This window comes from Eurytemora carolleeae, unplaced genomic scaffold (assembly GCF_000591075.1).
Source record: "Eurytemora carolleeae unplaced genomic scaffold, Eaff_2.0 scaffold946, whole genome shotgun sequence".
Lineage (NCBI taxonomy): Eukaryota > Metazoa > Arthropoda > Copepoda > Calanoida > Temoridae > Eurytemora > Eurytemora carolleeae.
The window spans coordinates 120,173-133,749 of NW_019397009.1; the positions used below are offsets into that span (position 1 = coordinate 120,173).

Genomic DNA, 13,577 nt, shown 5'->3' on the forward strand with positions numbered 1-13,577 from the left:
GTTCTCTTCCCATTTCCATAATCCATTAAGATTTATGTGTTAACTAGCTGAAGGGCCCGGCCTTGCCCGTGGAAAACAAATGTGCAAAAAAAAAATATTGTGAAAAAATTTTTTATTTTTGTTTAGGGTATAGCACCTCCCGGCCACCCAGAAGTGTCCACAACAAATTTCAGCCCAATCGGTCCAGCCGTGTGGCCGGCTATACGCAACATGTGTAGCAAGAAATTAATTCCTTTTTCATAGTTTCCAATTCAATACTTTAAGAACAGATGGTTTATACCATTTCATGCATTATAAATATACATTAAACATAAATTAACAATACAAATAATTAATCTACGTTGATGCTAGGCGGAACTCATTGATCCTGAAAGATGAGGAGGAGTACCATGAGGAGTTTTTACAACTCTATTGTAGAATTTTACTCACAAGCTTACATGTATAGTTCGTTTTAAATGTCTTGCTCGAAATTATAGATTTCATATAATTTCAATTTTAAGAAGTAATTGAATTTTTAGAAATTTAATTTGAAAGAATAAAAAATTTAGGTTGGGTATGGAAGAAGGATGGACAGGAGATGGGGAGGATGGAGATCCTCTAGAAGGTCGGAGTGGGAATGATGTAAGTATCTGAATGAACCAATCTAATTTTGTACCAAAAAACTGTCAAAAGATTAATGTATTACCAAGTAAAGATATACAAATGTATTTTCAAGAAAGCAATGGAAATTTAATTGCCATTGCAGCGGTTCATCTATGGTTGAATATATAGACACTTTTTTACATCTGGCACCAGGTAAATGTATCGTTTACTCTCAGACAAATTAGAATCAATGGAAAATTAAATCCCCTCGGGATTCAATGATAAACCCTTGGGCTACGCCATTGATTTCCATTGATTCTAATTTGTCTAAGAGTAAATGACATTCCTTTTTAAAGAGGGGATTCAATGTTAAACCCGAGGGCTTGCGGATTTTGCCTTTGTAGATTTTCAGAGTATCTTTCAATGAAAATATCCCGGCGGGATTAAATGAAAATTGTTGCATACCAAAAAATCAGCTTTTTATATAGGAATGTGTATTGAGAGTACTTTAATATTCTGGTAAGAGCGGGACTAATTGTATCATATTGCCCCCAACACATATTTCAGAAAATGGCCTAGGAGAATTTGAACCCCTTGGTTGATGAATATCAATCATTTTGTTTAAATGCAGTTTAATTTAGATATTTTGTTGATATTTGGCTTTTAAATTAGTGTAAAGGTTCCAATCCTTACCCTTTATATTTTATTTCAAATTGACAATGGAATAATTTTTAGTTCTTTTTGTATTGTATTTGGATATTTTTGTTAGTCCTAAATTTAATATCCATTGAATTTAGAATTTTTGGACTAAACTTTATGTACTGAGCTATGATATTGACAAGGATATAATGCAAGGAAAGTTATTTCAGAGGTGTACAAATCTTTTGTACTGCTGTGTACTGTCTCCGGGCGGTAATGTAAACACAAGACGGATGTCACAGCCTGACATAGGATCCATCTTTCACATAAAAAATCAATGAAATATTCTGGTCATATGAAACTATTAAGTGAATTATTAAAATTTTCAAAATCCAATGCGTTTATCCTTATTGGATACTATACGTATACTGATGTATCTATTCTTGTTTACAAATTACGCCCAGAGAGAACTAGTTTCAATATGTACGTAGAGTACAACTGCAATGAACTTTCTTTGCATTATAACCTTGGATATTGAATTGTTGTAATATGAATTTGCTAAATAAAAGGTACAAAACAATATTTAAGTATAATATTTAATTTAAATATGGTGGTCAAGAACGTTTATTTTGGAATTTTGCAAAAAGGAGGGGGCAGAAAAATCATTTTTGCCAAATTTTGTTAACTCACCTGACTGAAATGTTATATTCCTAGTGAAATTTGCTGATATTATTTAATTTAAATTTATTGGATTAGTCAGCAGAAACCAATGTATTACTTATGTTGCCATTTTTAATAATCACTGAAATTTTTGGGTTTTTTATGCTCAAAGAGCTTTTAATTAAATCATTTAAAAACTCATGGTCACTTTTTCACGTGGCCCGAAGATACATTAGATGATTAAGATAAATTGATTAGCAGGCTATAAAGCTGAACATTTTACAACCCCTTGTAATACATTATCAACTCGTCATACAATTAATACGGTTGACTTCGTAGGGTCAATCTCATTAGAGGTCTAATATGATAATACATTTTTTAATGCATCGGGATGCATAGTTGCAGAGTTTATACATAATACATATGCATATGCATATTTTTAGTCATATATTCATGTATAGCATGAAACTATCAATATTTGAAAGATATTTGTAATTTGTATAGATGCATATTGCATAGGCAAATAGATGAAAAATATATACAAGTTTGTATATGGCTGCACAATATAAAAATAGTTTTTAATCATTCTCAGTCCGAATTTAATTAAATTGAGCCGCGTGTTAAATCCAAGAAAAAACGGTTTAAATTAACCCTTGGCTGAAATTAAGAAATATTATTTAAAATGACAAGTGGAACCAACAAAATTTTAGCCAAGGCTAAAATTATCTGAAATCGGCTTGGGTTTACATTATATTAAAAAGTTTTATTTAAAACTTAATAAGAATAAATGATAAAAATCCAATTTTGAAATGTTTAATGTTTTAGGAGGTATCCGGAGAAGAAGTTGAATCAGCTCAAGAAGGTTCAGTAGAAGATAAGGTAATGATAGAAAAAATAACTGTAATCATGGCTAAATGATATTTGTGTTGACTTTAGCCTTTACAATATTTATAAACATTCAGTTTACGTCGTTTATATGATTAAACAAGACATTCATATATATGTTGCGTAGAACTGGCCAAATTGAGCTGGACCGATTGGGCTGAATTTTTTTTTGTGGACACTCATGGGTGCCCAGTGGGTGTTATTTGGTTTAAAGGTGTAAGTAATTGGCAAATGTGAATTGCTTAAAATTTAAAATTAACGGGGCCTTCGTTGTAATTTCAAGTAACCATTCATTTACAGAATGGATGGCATGTCCGATGCCTGAAAAGTGTTCTATATTCTGACAAATTCCTTCATCTTTTTTGTATATATCCGTAATCCTGAAATGTCATACTTCAAAATATCCTTGATTTGATAACACTTTATAATAAACAAGGTTTTTAATGATAAACAAACATACATTTACTTCTTTTCTATAAATAAATATGTTTTTCAATTTCTCCGAGATCATGGAAAATGTAAGTTTGTAAAAAATTAATTTAGCATTTTTTAAGATATTATTAGTTTTATCGATTTTACACAGAGAATGAGAAGAGTTACGAAAATTTGTTTATAAAATTGAAAAGTTTTAACCAATTTTATCGGCACTTTGTCATTGTCATACAATCATTTGTCCTACAATCATTTGCCCTGCACGTCATTTGTCCAAAACATATTTTGTCCTACAGAGAGGAGATACCATCACTTCTCCTACACTTCATTTGCACTCTACATTTTTCACCGTACAAAGAGGGGATAAAATGATTTGTCCTACAATTGATAACATCATTTGTCTAAAGAAATGTTTAAAATGTTGAATTTAATTTCTTCTATTATGTTAAATAATACGCTGTCATCGTCTTTGTTCCCAGCAGGATTATTTCGTAAACATCATTTTGTAGTATTCCAGTTAAAACAATTAACATAAAAATAATAGTTTCTTGATTTTCAAAATGATCGGTTCAATATTTTATTATTACCTTCAAAATTGACGGAGATATTAGGATATTCGTCCAGATTCCAGTTTTTTTAAAAATCAACAAAATCAATTATTGATTATCAGTAAACGAATACTGAATAGGTTTAAAGGGCCGAGGACAATCAGTAAAAAAAATGCACATTATCATAATTAAATCATGTAAACACCTGTTCAATGCAGGCACCAGACTGCAGTATTAATTTTGTTCCAAATTAAAGATGATTTTTTCCAGACAACGAGAAGTTGTTTTTATCTATTATTGTTAACAGGAGGTTGAGTTGACTGTTGTTGGAGTCGTTGGAGTAATCAATCTTCTTTTCCTTGGATTCCTCAGCTACTTCTTCTTTGATCTCCAGGTTAAGTATACTTTCATAAATATAGATGTTTATCAAATTATAAGGTTAAGATGGTTAAGATTTCACCAATTTCTGGCATTAACAAATTTTATCAAATTAAAGCTTCCTTTCCTTTTCAGCTTTAAGCTTTCTTGCTTCATATACCATGTTAAGGTCACTAATCTCATTAATTACATTGTGAAATCTGTAAAAAACTGGATTTATTTAAATATATATATACTTAAATAATATAAAGATATATCTAAAGTATTTTAATCTTAGAGGAGAAAATGTTACTTCCTAAAACTTTATGCTAAATAATCTTGATCTTTAAACTTTTTTGTTTTTGCCCCCCCCCCCTTGAAAAGCTTTATTCCTAATTTCAAATAAATATTTTAGCTTATTAAAGAAATATAAAAAAACATTTATTTACCCTTTGTTTGTGGGGCAAAATAATACTATTTCAGATTGGGGAAACTAATTGTTCATCTACCCAACCTAAATTTTACTGAAGTTAGGCATTTATATAATAATAATAATAATAATCGAATTTTTGACTTGGCTGAAAAATTGCCTTTTTAATTACATTCTTTGTAATTGTAACATGATTGGTATACCGCTTAAAAAGGTTAGATAACTAAAATAATCTTTTTTAAAATATAATTGATTTTATTTCATTTTTATTTAATTTTTTTTACACCCCTGAGATGCATAGAATACTGAAATTGACGAGTACAATTTACACCCCCCCCCCTAGCTGCCTTCTGGGGCAGGTCGATGGGACTTAGTCGGTCGATGGGTTAGACTTAGGAGGTTGAGATATAGTTTAAAGTGGTCCTTTACTATATATTATATCAAGCTTGAATTGAATTGTCACATCTGGTATTGTTGGTGAAACTGATTTCTGATCCAAATAATTTACTAAAATGTTATTTCCTACTCGGTTTTACAAATTATTCCAGTTAAGTTTTTTTCTTGCATTTTCCATGCCTCTGAGCTGAAATTTCGCCTAAATTTTTTGTTTTAACAATTTTTAATTCATGGTTTCAGACCCCCCAAGACAAGTTTTGATGGGCTCTAGACATATGAAAAGATCTTGTAGATTACGATTTCAGCTTTTAAAATATTAAATTCGAGCTTTTACAACTTTTAGAAATACCTTTTACGAAAAGGTATTCTTCGTTAAATGTATTCTTTCTATAGTTTCGAAAGGCTACGAATTCTAACATTCTTGAATTTAAATATGCATTTCAACTTTCAAACTTTTGTCGAAAAAATCCGCAAACTTTTGTCGAAAAAATCCGCAAAATTACTTTTCAACACGGGCTCTAAAGAATGCCTTTCGTATGCTTGAAAACAGTGTTCCTGATTATTCTGCACCTCATAGACCTTGGGGTTGCAGCTCTCCTGTTCGGTAAGAAATATTTTTATGTACGAACTTTAAATCGGCCATATACAAACTTCTAAATCTAAATATATCATCGTTTTTATTGAGTTTTAGGTTGTCATTACTGCACTCCAATCCTGCAAATAGAAACCTTTCATAAACCTTCCTATGGTGACATGTGAAGTCCCACACAAAATATTTGCCCGATCGGTTCAGCCAGATAAACAAACAGACAAGCAAAGTATATATATTGAAATACGAGTAAAAAAGCAAAACATTAAAAGGACTGCAGATGTATAATTTCAAGTGACCGTTTTTTTAGACATTTTGGTATCATATGTGTATCTGGAGTTCTTATAACGTAAATAGTTTTACCAGAACCTTGAAAATAAACTTATTAAGTAAAAAGGGTCTGTGCACACTGCACAATTATTGTGTTCAATGTTCAATGTAGACTTTTTAATATTTAAACTTTAGTAGAGTCGTCTTTGAAGTCTCATCCTTTGTGGGTTACCCAATAAAGGAGCAAACTGTGGATTCCTTAGAATAGATTTGTTAAATAAAACTAAATTCTTTAGTTGATGGAAGCCTGGTGTGGGGTGGTTGTACCCTGGGTTTATGGAGTTTGACCACCTTTGGCCTGGTTGCTGCTCAACTGAAGCGGAAAGGTTTAAAATCAAAAGAATGTTCTCAGATCAAGGTATTTATTTATAAATTCCTACCCATCTAAATAATTACCTCCAATAACCCCCCAAAGTACACCACTGATAAAGCGTATTTTTATTATTTAGATTATCACGGTTTTTTATGAACCAAATGTTCAATAGCATTATTACAATAGGATTATTCAATATATTATGCTTAGGTTGTAATTGATACCATAAATGGACCAGTCTCCTTTTCAGCCAGGAACCTTCTTCACATCCTGGTGCTAGCCAGCATTATATTAAACTTTGTTTCAGCACTTGTTGCAGGTTAATCCTCGCTTTATAAAATTTTTCTATGTAATTAGGAGCTGTCTCAAAATCTAATTTTAATTCCTCAGCAACCGCTTGTCCTAGACTTTCATATTTCAAACTAATGATTTTACTAGATTGATCAGTCTAAAACCTAAATGTGAAAATATCAAAGGTTTACATCATCAGAAGGAAGGGATATGGGATTTAGAACATTGTAGTTTGAGTTGTGTGTTCAGGAAAGTATTTTAGATATATATATTTGTATATATTAAGGTTGCAAGTTTCTCTACAAGAAGTTGAGAAGTCCTAGAGGTTAGTATAAACACTTTAGCTAGTTACTAAACACACAATTTTGTCAAAGGAAACATATTTTTTCAGGTTAATCTATTGCAAACGTTTTAAAATTCTAACTTTTCCTCCTGAGCCAGCATTTTGTCATATCTAATAATTTTACTGAACTGAAACAACAAAATAAAAGGAAAAAACTAAGAACTGAAAGATTAAAATTATTAGATAAATTATCCTAGGTTCATCTGATGCTGAGAAGGGAGTTCAGGGAGTTCTAAAGTGCGGGAGGGATAATTGTGTGACATGCGAGGGGTTAGTAGAGGTAAAGTATTGCACATGTTATTCAAATAAAAAAGTGACAAAAGAAGAAAATGATTATGAAAATGAAAAAGATTTAGGGATTTTTGTTCAAATAATCCTTCTGCCTCAGGGTTATTGTGAACGAAAAACCCTTAATCTTGAAAAGACGACATCTAGTGCATGTTCTATCTGTATTGTTATTAATCTATGGTTACGAGTATAATGCTTTTAAAATATATGTAAGGCAATTCAGTAATAATATTCATATTTTAGGCGCTGTGTGTATATTGTTAATATGGTGAAGCAATCGTTAGGGAGGCAGGGGATTGATTTTAAATGCCATGATTTCCGCCCTCCTCGTAATTTTTCTGAAGAGGAGAGAATAAATAAGTTTCTTTTATGGTTAAAAAGTAATAATATTATTTGCTTTTTAGGGGTGTGTGTTCAAGAGCAGTATAACCCACACCAAGTATTCCTTCAAACCTCAAGATCCCTGTAACTGCAGAAGTCGAAGAGTGATCTACCTGGTCACCTGTCAAGAATGCCAGTGAGTTTCAAATTACCGATTTTTTCTGCCCAATGAAGTATAGGATTAACAGCAAAGAATGGAACTTTAATGACAACCTGAAATATTACAATCTGAAGATTAAAAAAGCCGCTAAATGAAAAAAGAAAATGTGTTAAGAGTGGTATTGTAACAGGAATTAAAGAAAAAATATCAAATAAATTTTGTAAAGTTGTCTATGCAGTCTCATGCATTGCGGGTCCCCTTGTTTAATTATATTTTCATTTGTTATTCCGCAAATTCATTAAAAAAATTATTTTATAGTAAACAGAAAAAAGCTTTTGCTGAAGATATAAAAATTAAAAGTTAAATTTTCATTTGAATTTACGTCAATATACTTTCTTGTCAATTGCAGCTTTTTATCCGTAAAAAGTAATTTGATTTTCATTGTTATTTTATATAAAATTCTAATTAGTATGCAGTATGTGGGAAAGACGGAGAGAGGTTTGTATGAGAGGCATTATGAGCACAGGTAATAATACTTAATCAGTTTTTAAACCATCTCATGAATGTTTAGAGAAACAAAATCATTTCTCGCTTAGACCATATTTTGGGACCTCAGGAAATATTTTGGAATAAAAAGTCTTGGTTAAAACATTAATTTAAAGAAAAAAAATATGAAAATTGATATTTTTTAACAATATTGTTGTAAAATTTAAAGTAAATTATCTTAAATCTGTTTCATTATTCATGGGAACGTTTTTTTTCTTACTAATCGTTCTTCCATATTATGGTATAAAGGTTGAACAACTATTTAATATTTTAATTATATCTAGGAAAGAGGTCAATAATGAGAGTTCCCCACTGGGCAGACATTTCGGGAAATGTGGGGAAAAGAACTGGAGTATCCAGATCATTGGTAGGATTAATCTAATATTCATGATTAACTGTCAGATTTTTAGTAATAACTCATTCATATCTTATAAATTTTGATAATTTGCTCATATTTCGACAACATGCAACGATCGCAAAAGTGTGTTTTGGATACAATTTAACTATTATTTTATAAGCTGCTGTTTGATAATTAACCACAGATTTGGTTCTATATTATTTCAAAACAATAAATAGTTTACATCAACAAAGACAAATATTTTTTTAAAATCATAAAATATTAACTATTTATTCTAGAAAAATGTAGTTCAAGTGATGCGCTAAGTAAAAGGGAGGGTCATTGGATAAAAGAACTGAGGTAGAATTTCCTTCCTCAATAACTTTCTCAATTACTACAAATCTTTGATTCATGTCCTGTCCATAAATTGGGAATGTTATCTAACTTTGGAAAATGTCCAAGATTTTGATGATCAAACTTTGATGGGAGCTTTAGTTTTTTTAAAATATACTCCATCTGTATAGATAGAATATTAAACTAAATGTTGTCCAACTCTTCCAACTGATCAAATCTGTTTTTAGATGTCTGTCCCCAGATGGAATAAACATAAGAGACGAGGGTAAAGGTAAGAATTTTTTATTATTGACACTGAGAGGAATTTTATCAAGAAAACTTTAGAAAACTTTCTTAGAATTCTTAAGTACATTTTTTGAAAATTTACGATTTTAAAACATGATGTAGCATTTCTCTTGAACTCCCGCTTTCCCATGTTTATTAGTATTTTAAATATAAACTGATATAAAAATGTTTTTTTTAGAGGGTTTGAATTTGAACCCAACTACCCGGAGACCCTAGGACGCGTAATTATTATCCGTGCTCCTATACAGAGTATTCCCGATCCTCTGGACTTTAGTGTGTCTCCTTGTAAACGAGACAAACATCTTTCTGATTGGTTGGAACGGACAGCTTATTCAGGTTGGATAATGGATACAATGGGGGGGGGGTGGGGGTCATGCAATCAGTAATATTATCGTTCATGGATTTTATTTTCTCTTGAATAACTTATGATCAATAAAGAGAAGAATAAAATCACTGATAAAAATAATAAAGAAACATAAATACAGAAATTATTGGACTTGTAAGAAGTAGATTAAAAATCGGTGTTAATATTAATTAAAATTGATCAAAAAAACTGAAGAAGATTCCGTAAATGTACCCCGAAGAGAAACATAGGCTAAACAAAATTCGATTTAAATTTTTTTTTTCATAATTCAAATTGTTTTTATCAAAAATTGTTTTTATCAAAATTAATTTTTTTTTCAAGTATTACTAAAATTCTACGGTAGGGTTTCCATTCGCAAAACTTTTGCGCAATTTTTGCGGAAAGAAACGCAAAATTTTTCTTTCTTTGCGCATCAGTTTTGCGCGAAAAAATAACAATTTGCGCAATCATTCGCAAAAGTCATTTCGCGCAAAATTGCCCTATTCCGCTTTTGCGAAACTCAAGTTTTGCGCAATTCCGCAACTAGAGTTTTGCGCAATTCCGCAATTTCGTAAAAATCAAACGGTTGGTAACGGTGTGTATTTCTTAGAATTAAATTCTGGAAAAATCTTGTTTTGGAATAGGAAATTGGTCACTTTTACAATTTTCTCGACAATTTTAGTTTTGGACATGCATATTTCCTAAAAGTGGATTCTTCAGGCATTGGTTACTTTCTTACATTATTTTATATGAGATTAAAAAGATTTCAGAAATTTGATTAAAAAAATTTAAGAATCTAATTCATACTTGATTAGGCAAAGCTTTTAAGGGTCACTTGAAATTATTTAATAGGATTAAAATATTGCCAAGTTTCACACTCTCTAATTTCTATTTTATTAATTTAAGTCCCTTAATTTAAACTTTTTGCAACTGGAAGTAACCAATTGAGTGTAGTGTAATCGTTATCATACTCGTATGTTAATATTTTTTTATGCATGGAATAAATCTTCAGTTGTTTAATTCTAAGCTTAGAATATCAATTTTTGACAATTTGCCTAAAAAGTTACATTTTGCGTAAAACTTGCAGTTTTGCGCAAAAAAATAGCGCAAAACTCATTGCGTTTCATGCGCAAAAATAGCGCAAAAGTTCGCAAAAATAAAATTTGCGCGAAAATAGCGCAAATTTTGCGCAAAAGATTTAGCCATTTCGTGGAAACCCTATTCTACGGGCAACGCACGGGCACTTCAACTGGTATATATATATATATATTTATTTTAAATGTTAAGGTTCGGAAAAGTGAGAGAAATCTAAAAGCTTGAAATCTGTGAGATATAACTCTTCTTCTCCATCCACTGGAGATGCATATGGAACGAAACCCTAGGTAAAATATAAAAACTATGGTCACTTTAACAATAACAAAATTATTAGTAAAACTTGTTTTTACGCATTCCTAATCAGAAAGACACGGAACTAATTTACAGTTGATTAGACTTTAAAATATAGTTTCTACAAATATGATTTATCAAACGATAATCACAAAATAGCTTTGCCATTTCCAAAAAGTGGTCTGCCTTTTTTGAACAATCTAAATTGCCAGAAATGTATGTAAAGTCGCCTGATTAACTGTCAATTAATTTTAAGTCTTTCTGATTATGACAAGATTCGGCAAGATAGCATCCAAAACTTCTGATTTTTCTTTCAAAATGTAATTAAGTCAGTGACCTACTTTCAGCTTTTTATTTGGTGTTGTTTGACGTTTTGAAGTTATCCTGCGTATTCAATAAAAAAAAAGAATATTTTTGAAGAATGTAACTTTACAAAATGGCTTTAGGGAATTTTTGAATGAAGTGAGGGAATAAAGTTAACAACGAATTTCAACATAATTATTTTATTCATTTACTTTGAAGTATGGTTTTCAATCCGAATTCTGTTGCGCAGAATTGCGAGCTGAATTGCGTGGAATTGCGCGCAAGTAAAATCCAATGCCTGTTTAGAAGTTCATAGTTTATGTTCTAGGTTTGGAACACTCTGAGGTATTCAAGTTAATGGAAGTCTACGTGAGAAGTCCCGCGCTGAGCCTCAATATTCAAACTTTAACCGGGATCCATTTGGTACTATGCGAGCAGCCCGGGGTTCCAGTGTACCCTCTTCCAGGACAGGGTACCAGGGCAACATGACAAGGGACCTGAAAACCAGTAAAGGGGACCAGGAATCCTTGATAGGGAACCTAGAAACCAGAACAGGTCACAGGACGGATAAGAGTGTTGAGAGGGTTGATGAGCCAGATTACCGTGGAGTAGGAGAACCTGTAGACCCTCAGCTAGCTGCCACTGATGAACTACTTGGTAATAATGATCTCTTATACATACACAAGCAGTTGATTAGGTGGATGACATTTATGCAATCTTATTGGTATTTGATATGTTTAATGTTTTTTTTTAGACTATTATAATGAAAGCTGGTGACGGTGCCGTACTGAGCGAATCGCTTGGTTTTTAGAGAGTCTCCAGAAATGGAGCTGTCTTGGGCAGACCGCCTACTTTTCTGGAGAGTCTCCAGAAATGGAGCTGTCTTGGACGGACCGCTTGGTTTTTAGAGAGTCTCCAGAAATGGATCTTTCTTGGGCGGACCGCTTGGTTTTTTGGAGAGTCTCCAGAAATGGAGCTGTCTTGGGCAGACGCCTAGTGTAAGTCTTCTCCCTAGGGTGACTAGTTCGGTCAGCCCATGGATACGTTTCGGCGGCTAGGAGCGCCGACCCCTATTTCATTGAATGATGGGTTGTCCTTTAATAATGATAATAATAAAGCATGACTTGAGTCTATAAGTCGTCTTCAGAAATAAACATTTTTATTGGTTGCACGGTTTATGTATATTTGTGAGGTGTGTGCTTATTTACTGGTTCAATCCAATAAACTGCAGCTCAAAGCAGCTGAACTGATCTGACCAAAATTTCCTCTTAATCATAATCACAAAACTTTACAGAAACTGAGTAAGAATGATGTTTTTTTGCCTTAAAATTTCCATTTAGACTTTTGGAATTTCTTCCAATCAAACAGATAATCAGCAAAAAATTTTAATTTAACTGCAAAAAATGTTAAAAAATATCTTTTTTTTTACTTTTATTATTTGTCTTTTTTTCAAGTTTCGTTTTCAAATCCTAATTGTAAATTTTTTAAGGCATCACGTAAATGAACCAGAAGAACAGAATAAAAACTCCAGACCTTATCAGAAACCTTCAAGTTCATTGCTCAGAATGTTTAAACTTAAGGTAAAGAGTTTTAAGAACCGGAAACAAAATCTTTTTAAAAAACTCCATATCGTCCAAACCTGCTGAGTGCTGACATATATGGCGTAAACTTTGTTATTCTAACAAAAGTATAGCTTTAAAGATAAAAATTCTACAACATCATGGGCTGCAATGATACTTGGACTAGAAAAAAAACTTTTGGCGTGTGTTCAGTTCTTCATTTTTGAAGTTGGAGTCTTTATCATTTTATTCGCTATGGCTTTCATTTGGCTAATTTTTTTTTGGCCAAATTCGTTTTGTTTCCGTCATTGTTCTTCTTTCTTTAAATTATGGAATGTCAATAATAATCCGAATGATTATTCGTATTTTTTTTATACCTCAGTTTCAAAAGTTGTTTCTTTAACATACATATCCTGTTCTTAATCGTCTATGGTCTGACCAGATTTTATTAATAGTACATGATTGAATCGTATTGGCTTTATACCTTCAGTACGGGAACGCCGATATTGGAAATTTATTCCAAATGTTGTAAAGGCAAAAAAAATTCAATGTTATTTCATATTTGTTTAATCTACGTGATTTACAAGAAAAGATTTGAGAGGTTTGCACAATTGTCTTACTTTTTATTAAAAAACTTTCTAGGGTGAAGCCAATAATGGACTTGGTGCGCATTGGCTAATCTTTAAACTAATCTAGGATCCGAATGGAAAATCTACCACAAGCACCAAAAAGTACACAAAGAACTGTTCCGGAAGTTTCCATGAAGAACCAAACTTGAACGAATCGGAGATGAGCGTTGTCTGCCTTCCTCCCACTCCCTTGAAACCTGAGGAAAGCCAGGGATGGGTATCCAGTCAGATTCTTCCATTAAATAGGTTTTCCTCTGACTCCACCCTAGCC

General features: G+C 31.9%; 1 protein-coding gene across 1 annotated transcript; it reads left to right on the plus strand.

Annotated features, from left to right (window-relative positions):
- Positions 1-555: 555 nt before the first annotated feature.
- LOC111711067 (uncharacterized) lies at positions 556-12,637 on the plus strand. The gene is made up of 15 exons (XM_023485314.1): positions 556-621; positions 2,707-2,760; positions 4,054-4,140; positions 6,372-6,480; positions 6,739-6,777; positions 6,993-7,075; positions 7,488-7,600; positions 8,034-8,090; positions 8,395-8,477; positions 8,747-8,807; positions 9,029-9,072; positions 9,265-9,422; positions 10,717-10,811; positions 11,447-11,775; positions 12,608-12,637. The coding sequence occupies exons 1-12, from the start codon at positions 556-558 to the stop codon at positions 9,300-9,302; spliced, it is 834 nt and encodes a 277-aa protein (XP_023341082.1). The 3' UTR covers positions 9,303-9,422; positions 10,717-10,811; positions 11,447-11,775; positions 12,608-12,637.
- Positions 12,638-13,577: the final 940 nt, after the last annotated feature.

What these genes read in the sequence shown, in the direction of transcription:
- LOC111711067 (XM_023485314.1), top strand. Translation starts at nt 556, where the DNA reads ATGGAAGAAGGATGGACAGGAGATGGGGAGGATGGAGATCCTCTAGAA. An exon ending in AAGGTCGGAGTGGGAATGAT is followed by an intron (nt 622 to 2,706) that starts GTAAGTATCTGA and finishes TTAATGTTTTAG; the next exon opens with GAGGTATCCGGAGAAGAAGT. An exon ending in CATTGGATAAAAGAACTGAG is followed by an intron (nt 8,808 to 9,028) that starts GTAGAATTTCCT and finishes ATCTGTTTTTAG; the next exon opens with ATGTCTGTCCCCAGATGGAA.